Source organism: Chanos chanos, chromosome 9 (assembly GCF_902362185.1).
Source record: "Chanos chanos chromosome 9, fChaCha1.1, whole genome shotgun sequence".
NCBI lineage: Eukaryota > Metazoa > Chordata > Actinopteri > Gonorynchiformes > Chanidae > Chanos > Chanos chanos.
The window spans coordinates 35,511,984-35,520,599 of NC_044503.1; the positions used below are offsets into that span (position 1 = coordinate 35,511,984).

The window sequence follows — 8,616 nt, forward strand, 5'->3', positions numbered from 1 at the left end:
GTCTGGTTATCTCGTGAATAACTAGTTTTACTGCATACACTACAGGGATGCTGGTGGATATATTTTAGTGTTGTATCAGTACTAAACTAGACTATTCTATATCTGGCCTTCTACCAACAGGCACATAAGAAAGGAAAGCACCTCAGAGATAAAGTAATCAAGACAACTCGGACTGGCAATGCCAGCAGTCAGTTAGAGGATATGTCTGACAGTAAAATGAAACATTTTCCTTTTGTTTTATTTGATGATGATGTAATGCTGTGTTCATTTGTATAATGTTGTGCTGTTCAGATGCCGAACATGATGTCCACAGTGGAGATGGCAGAGCCAGTGTGCCTGATAGATACAGACATGAGTGGACGTTTGTGTGTGAGGAGAGAGGCAGTGGAGATTCTGGACAAGATCACACAACCTGTGGTGGTGGTAGCTGTGGTGGGTCTGTACCGCACTGGAAAGTCCTACCTTATGAACAGACTAGCAGGGAAACAAAGAGGTGAGCTGACTAGATGGTTATTTGTCCTGTGAAAGCATTTGATCCTTTTTGAAACTGAACTCTAAGATGGTTAAACTCTTGTATGGCTAATCATCTAGTGAGTTAACTGTCTCCATTACCACTGTAGGCTTTGCCCTGGGAGCCACCATAGAGTCGAAGACCAAAGGAATCTGGATGTGGTGTGTACCTCACCCCATTAAAGAAGGACACACTCTTGTGCTGGTGGACACCGAGGGACTGGGTGATGTGAATAAGGTGAGTACCACAGGGATGCAATGAGTGCTCTGTCTGCAGCGGACTCAATGTGGCATCACTGTATCATCTCTGTTCTGGTGAGCTGACTGGTTCAGGGTTGTGGTTTCATTCAGTTAGCAAATAAGGGTCCCAGTGATGCTGACTTTAATCCCAGTTGGGGAAGTGAGGAATACTGACATACTATTATGGCATTCCTAAAAGCAGAATAATTATGGGGTTCCTGTACCTGCTACCCTTGTCTTTTTTTGTCTTCTCCCAGGATGGTGGCCTTTAAAAAGTAACAAGGATTTATGTAGTTAAAAAAAAGCACTAAGGACCTCATCTGCCTGAATAAGTTTATCTATCTAATTAGAGATCTAATTTCACTGTAAAGGGCTGTTCGGAGATCATCTGATGTGATGAGGTGTTGTGATCTACTTTTGCTGTGTGTCTCAGGGGGATGAAAAACATGACACCTGGATCTTCTGCCTGGCTGTTCTACTCAGTTGCACTCTGGTCTACAACAGCATGGGGACTATTGACAATGATGCCATAGAAAAACTGCAGTATCCTTCAATATCACCCCCCAACACACACACACACACACACACACACACACACACGCACGCAAATGCACAAATGGTCTCACAAAGTCTGTCAAATGGTTTGACCCATAATTATTATGATGGACAGATTTAGCATGTAACAAAATATATGCACCTATATTTAATAGATAGTCCAATGGGATGTTTACACTCACCCAGTATAAACGATTTTGCAACTTTCATTTTATACGCAGACTCTTCTGAAGAGAGATTCTAATTTTCCACTCCAAATTCTCTGCTTTAGGTAATTCATTCCCCAATGAGAACCTCAAATAGCTAGCAAGTTAGTTGCAGATAGAGTGGGCAAATAAGCTTTTCTTATTCTCATGAGATATGTTCTTAGAGTTCAGTAAAGCATCATTGATGCCATATATTTCCAGGTTAGTTGGCTTAGATAGAAAATTAAGACCCGAAGGATGAACTAGTTAATAGCTACATCACAGTATTGCTGAATTCAGCATGTTTATTATATCTTAGTGCCACTGCATTTGTCATCATGTTTACGTAGTTATCATGTTTACGTTGTCACATTGCATTTATCATCATGTTTACCTAGTCATCCCCAGAAGTTACCAGGATAAGCCAGTTACCTTGCTTTGTAGTACAGCCCTCTGGTGTTCTGTCAAGTCGTCCTAGCTATCGAGCTACCAGCGGTTACTACGCAAGCACACATCACAGTTACATCATGTACATCATTGATAGGTTTGACTATCAATCTATGCTATAGTAGGACATGGTAGGACAACTTGTCAGCTTTGTGTGTTTTCTTAGCCTCTGTGTGGACTGCAAAAACCTTTCTAAAGTTGTACTTTAGACCATGACAATGGCTGACGACCCGAGCGAGGGGAGCAATGGGGTCCACGTGGAGGCTAAGAAAACAAAGCATTTTGCGCTGAAAAAAACAAAGCATTTTGCCTTCCCCACGTGTATTTCAGTGAATCACGATGCATTTCATCAGTCAGGGGTCTTGAAAATGATGACATCATCTAAAACGCGTTCATATCGCACCTGGGGCTGCGGTCGAATAGTCAAAAAAATTATGTACTGTGTCTTTTCCTAACGACTTTTCCTTAACTTTTGATGGAAAACATCACGAGATCAAGGAAAGATGTGAAGGACTTAGGTTAAGACAACCGCGGTGCTAAGAGAATCTGACTGCACTTACACTAAGCTACGTAATTATGTGACGGCGGATGTTATTGACGAGGGTCTGCTGTGGTGAAACTATAGTGTTCCGGAGATGGGTAACAAAAAGCACAGTTTCCACTTTCCTTTCGTAAAGGATGGTCCAGTATACCCTATGCTAAAGGAGATAAGAAAGGAAGCATTGAAGCACCTTTCCTTAGCATTTAGAGAATTTGACCAGCTCTTATCATGGCTGCCACTTAGATAATTCTGGGTCATTTCACTCAGTTAGGAACCTTCCAAAGCAAAAAAAAAAAAAAAAAAGACTATTTCATTGCAGCCCAACTCTAAAGGGAGAAGCATGCAAATGTTGCACCCGGTCTTAAAGGGATCACGCAAATGTTGCATCTGGCCTTAGTGGGTTAAAAGAAATATTGCCGTTTATAAAAAGCATTAACTTAGATGAGCATGCCTTGTGGCACGTAAGCTCCCACTGGCCACTTGCTTTTCCATTGTCTTCATCCTTTGTGTCGGAATTGTTGATTTCCTGAGCAATGCCCTCTATAGGTACGTCACCGAACTGACCAAGCACATCAAGGTAAAGTCTGACTCAAAAGATAAGGACCAGTCAAAAGATTTCATGTCCATTTTCCCTTCATTTGTGTGGGTGGTGCGAGATTTTACACTGACTTTAGAGCTAGAAGGTCGTCCAATCACTGCGGACCAATATCTGGACAGTGCTCTGAAGCTTAAAAAAGGTGAATATATCACTGAGTATCAATTTGCATGACAGGAGAAAGTACTGTATACCATAGATGTTGATTTAGCTTGCATCTTGGTGTTAAGCATTAGAAACTGCTTTTAGGATTAAATTTTTCTGTAATGTTTTAGATAAAGGATCCTCTCCGGAGGTTTCGAGGTATAACCAGCTGCGGATGTGCCTGCGCGAGTACTTCTCAGTGCGGAAGTGCTTTGTGCTTGAACGTCCTGCAAACACAAAGAAGATGAGGCAGATGGAGCAGCTGACGGATGCAGACCTGGATCCCAGCTTTGTGGAGCAGGCTCAGGATTTCTGCACATACATCTTTCACAACACTCAAGCCAAGACCATGAATGGAGGCCTCAGCCTGACTGGCAGGAGTGAGTAGCAGTACTGGTCCCCATCTCTACTACAGTTAGTGTTGAGGCTGATTTATACTTCTGTGTAGGCTCTACACGGAGCCTTTGCCATAGCCTACGCGAGTTGCCTACGCCATTGTGAGCATTTATACTTCTGTGTTGGTGTGTCTGCATTGCTCTGTAATGAGACCTTCAAAACGCTAGTTTGCGGTGGGCTTTCTATGCCACTGTGTTGATTTCCTCGTGCATTACAAACGATGGAGTAATGTTAAATAAAAAGTCGGAATTCAGTCCTTGCACAGCAATATCTGTAAAGCAAGTTTTGCGTTCAAAAGAAGGAGTTTCTAAACTCTGTGGGACAACCAAACGGAGCTCTCAAAATAACGAGCCACCCAGAACCTACACCGTACCTACGGCGCAGATTCGACGCAGAAGTATAAATTGGGATTTAGTGTAAAGTCTCTATCGCTTTTTCCACTACTATAAGTGTGAACTCAACATCATGTCCACCACTACTGATGGTTTCAATTTAACAGCTACTCTAGTGCTATTATTAATGTTAATTTAATATCTTACCTTCTCCCTAGTGTGGGGAAACCTTGCAGAGACCTATGTTGAAGCAATCCGCAGTGGGCAGGTGCCCTGTTTAGACAACGCTGTAGAGTCACTGGCTCTGATTCAAAACGGCCGTGCCATAACTGAAGCCCTCCAGTTCTACCAGAGTGAGATGAGCAGTAAAGTTCAGCTACCTACAGAAACACAAGAGGAGCTATCTGACATCCATGCAGCCGTGGTGAAAGAGACCGTCGAGATCTTCCTCAGCGCCTCCTTCAATGACCGGGACCAGAAACACCAACAGGAACTCATGGTAGTGTCAAAGAGCAAAAAAATTAATCAGTTTAACAAACAAATCTGAGTCCACTTGAGCGAAAGTCATACTCAAAGACATCAACCTTCATTAAGTAGAAAATGAATCTACTTTTTCTTTTTATTGCATTATTTTTAGTCATAAGTAGATCATGTCATTTACATTTGTTCAATAATCGTTTGACAATCAGCTTAGCCTGAGACTAACCTCTCTCTTCATCTCATTCTCCCTCCTTCTCTCTCTACAGGAAAATGTGAAGAAGGAATATGAAGAGTACTGCAGACGTAACGTGGAGGAATCTCGTAAGATGAGCAAGTCCATCATCTCTCGTGCGTTTGCCTCAGTGGAGACAGCAGTGAAGGAAGGGTCCTACATGCGGCCTGGGGGCTACGCAGACTATCGCAGCGACATGGACAAAGCAACTGAGCAGTATAGATCAGAAAAGGGCCATGGAATCATGGTGAGCATTCAGCTCCTGTTTTCATCACATTCCAAAATCTTCAACTGGAGAAATGATTCTTTTACAAACTGTAAAATAAAGTTCTCTTGCACCTTATATAAGTATGAACTGAAATGCACAAATGGACATATACACATATGAAATTTGTTGGCATACCTACGCTAGGTGAATGAGCACACCTGTAGTTGTATGTATAACAGGTTTCAAGGAGCACTTTCGAATGTGGCCTGTGTGTGTGTTTTCACAGAAGGAGGAGGTGTTGAAAGAGTACATGGATGAGAATGAGGGAACTGCACAGAGCATTCTGTCAGCCGACAAATCCCTCACAGAATCTGAGCAGCATATCGAAGGTAAAGCTTCATCACGCTAGCATTACTTTACAGTTCTCGTGTTTAACATTTCTCACTGCTCCAACCCAAAACCTTTCCCACATTTTCCAGTTTGCATTGATTTTCACTTTCCAGATTGCATTGATTCAACTTCACTTCTCTCAGCTTCACTCTTTACATTCACACAATTATATGTCTCACTCACTCTCCCCTTCCCCCTTTACACTCACCAACCTTATTGTTTCACACCCTCAAACTTCATTCTTCATAGTCACACAGTTTCATGTTGCATTGAATCTCACCTCTGACCTTTCTGTTTACCCACTTATGAACTGTGCTCTCCCTCATATTCATCCTGCCCTAAATTTTAGGCTTTTCACTCTTCAACTTTGCATTTATATTGAACACCCGCAAACTTAACCGTCTCATGCAGGACAGCACCAAAGCTCTGAAAGTGTGTGTGTGTGTGTGTGTGTGTGTGTGTGTATGTGTGCATGTGTGTGTGACTGCTGTAGTTTTGAGTCGTGAGTCGTAGTACATTTGAAAGAAAAAAAAAAGTGGAATATGAACATAACTACACACTCTTGTTCTTCGCTGAAGCTGAGAGATTGAAAACGGAGGCCCTGGAGCAGAACCAGAGGGTTCTGGAGGAGCAGAACAAGATCCAGCAGAAGCAGATTGAGGATCAGCAGAAAACTTATAATGAGAACCTGGACCAGCTCCAAAAGAAGATGGCGGAGGAACACAAGAGAGCTCAGGAGGAGTACGAACGAGTGCTGAACGCCAAAATGAAGGTAAAAACAGGTGTCAAACGCTGAACTGAATCATGTTGTGTCATGTTTTGAGCGAGACTTGCAGATTTGGAAATTCTTTATATAAACCGGGGATTTCCTGTTCAATCCTAGGATTTTTACTGGCACAGGGACTATGAGCTGTAAAATTTTGTTTGATAAGAGCCAAAGTTGTCTTAATCTACCAGAAGACACTGTAGTTCTAGCACTAAGTGCACATTTTATTCATATTTAACAAATTGCATATATAAAGCTGTATTATTAAATCTGTAAATATTCTTCCATCTGTGGTACGTGATCCAGAAGCATCAATCAATTTACGAAGGCAACACCTTCCTCAGAAAAAAAGCATAACCCTCAATTTCATAAACCAAAGTAATATTATCATTAATTTAACAGGGATAGAATTCAAACCATTGAATTTACTTTATGAGTTCTACTGTGGTAACCCTAACCCTAACCCTAACTCTAACCCTAACCCTATGACCTGCTGGTGTCCCTCCACCTTGAACTGACCCGTTTCTTTCCCTTCGGTTTCAGGAGCAGAGAGACTTGCTAGAAGAAGGCTTCAAGAAGAGATCTGATGAGTTGCAGAGAGAAATTATGGCGCTGAGAAGTCAATCGCGTGGTAGTTCATGTCAGATTTTATGAAATGTATTGCAGATTTAGTACTGAAAGGATATATTTACAGTGTCAGTGTGAAGCAATATGGGCTTTCTGAGACTCCTGTCTGACAAGGTATTTTAAAACTGTAATAATAATAATAATAATAATGATAATAATAATAATAATAATGATAATAATAATAATAATAATAATAATAATAATAATAATAATAATAATAATAATAACAACATTGTTAATATTCAGGTATTTCATGTTATTTGGTACGTGGATACTATTTAAAATACTTAATGAAGTTTTAATATTGAACTAGAAAAGTTTTCCCCTAGTGTTTTAGCTCATGCTGTTTATGTATTAGTGAAGTTTCTGCTAAGAACTTTTCACTCTGTTTGCTGCAATACAAACAAACAAACAAACACACACACACACACACACACACACACACACCACACACACACAAACACACACACACAAACAATAAACCAATGAAATTGAAAAACGAAGATTTTTCCTTACGGTACGTAATTATGCATGTAATGACATATCAGTCAGTTAAAAGAGCCATGACAGCCGTTAAATGAGATGTGTAGAATAAGACGAGTTATGCAACCAAATATTAACCTGCAAACACTTAGCCAGGCTGGGTAGGGTACGTTAATGTTCGCTGAAAAGTATGCTTTCCAGGTACATACAAGGACAGAGAAGAATTGCACTTATGTTTCATTTAGAGGGTCAGAGAATTACAATGTGGTGGATTTCCCGACGTGTCTGATCAGAACATCTTAGGAGGACCAATGAATTGATTACCCGACTAACTGATCCCAATTACTCCCTATTTGGACTCTGCATGAACTTTAAAAGGGTGAAATGGAGTGGTAGAGAGGGCAGATGCTGATCAAATCTGATGCGTGTATTGTGTATGTGAGGTGTAGTAAAGATGTCTGATATTTTAATAACACTTCTGATAGTGGTGTGATGTGTGGTTCTGGTCTGCTCCCCAGTTAAGGTGGTCAAACTGAACATTGTTAGATCAGAGTTCGCAAATTAATTATGCATGAACTCAAAAGTATTTCTTTTTTTTTTTTCATTTTATTATCACTTGCTGTTTATATCTGGCCAAGGCCAATATGTACTGTAGAAAAATTTGTTATTAACTGCCTGACCTGAGGGATACACATTAGTGCATCCAGTGATAGAAATATGTTTTGTGTAGATAATGTTTTTTTTTTTATAGAATTTTCTTGGGTATGATAGCTTCAAGTCCTGTCCACATGCACCATTGGCTCCTTCTAGTCTGGGTAACTAAACTGGCCCCTAACATGGTACCCAAAGGGCTCTGCACCCTTATCCAAGGGGAGGTTCGCGATATTTTCTGTGACTGTTTTGTACAAAAGTTATGTATGCCATTTATTTTGTTTTGTTAAATGTTATGTGCTTGCATGTGCATGCTTTGTGGTGACATTCTGCATTATTGCTTTTGTGTGTATGGTATGCAGTACTAATTATAGCCTGTATGTTAGGATAGCTGATGAATGTGTATTGTGTGTGTCAGCGTTGTTGACGTAGCGTGCTGCTAACACTATGTAATGTGGTGCTTCCCTGCAGAACCACACACACAGACTGATGTACTGTGTGGAAAATGAGTGTGTGTTGTGGCAAGGCAATAAATTCATCTCTGGACATTTTCCTCCTCCGTGTCTCTGAAAGGACACTCACAGTGACTACCAGTCCATTCAGAGTGCCCTAGGGATTTATCGATGAGATAGATCTACAATTCCTTTTCACCTTCCTTAAAATCTGCTTTTTATTGGTGGTCAAATACAATCAATGTTTGTGAAAAACTCATCGGTCTCATCAGTTACATTGCTGTACCTTCAAGATCATAATCGAGGCTTTCAAGCACACTGTTAGGAGCTCAACATCAAAGTAACAAAAGTTCTTAGCATCAGTACATAGACTTTAGGTTAA

At 40.7% G+C, this 8,616-nt stretch overlaps 1 protein-coding gene across 1 annotated transcript in view; it reads left to right on the forward strand.

Annotated features, from left to right (window-relative positions):
- LOC115821704 (guanylate-binding protein 1-like) overlaps window positions 1-6,675 on the forward strand; it is a 6,910-nt gene extending 235 nt beyond the window's left edge. The window contains exons 2-11 of the mRNA XM_030785508.1: window positions 292-493; window positions 621-748; window positions 1,184-1,293; window positions 3,025-3,215; window positions 3,349-3,597; window positions 4,164-4,444; window positions 4,692-4,904; window positions 5,152-5,254; window positions 5,834-6,027; window positions 6,565-6,675. Coding sequence (XP_030641368.1) covers window positions 292-493; window positions 621-748; window positions 1,184-1,293; window positions 3,025-3,215; window positions 3,349-3,597; window positions 4,164-4,444; window positions 4,692-4,904; window positions 5,152-5,254; window positions 5,834-6,027; window positions 6,565-6,675 — 1,782 coding nt within the window. The remainder of the gene's footprint in view (window positions 1-291; window positions 494-620; window positions 749-1,183; window positions 1,294-3,024; window positions 3,216-3,348; window positions 3,598-4,163; window positions 4,445-4,691; window positions 4,905-5,151; window positions 5,255-5,833; window positions 6,028-6,564) is intronic.
- The last annotated feature ends 1,941 nt before the right edge of the window (window positions 6,676-8,616 follow it).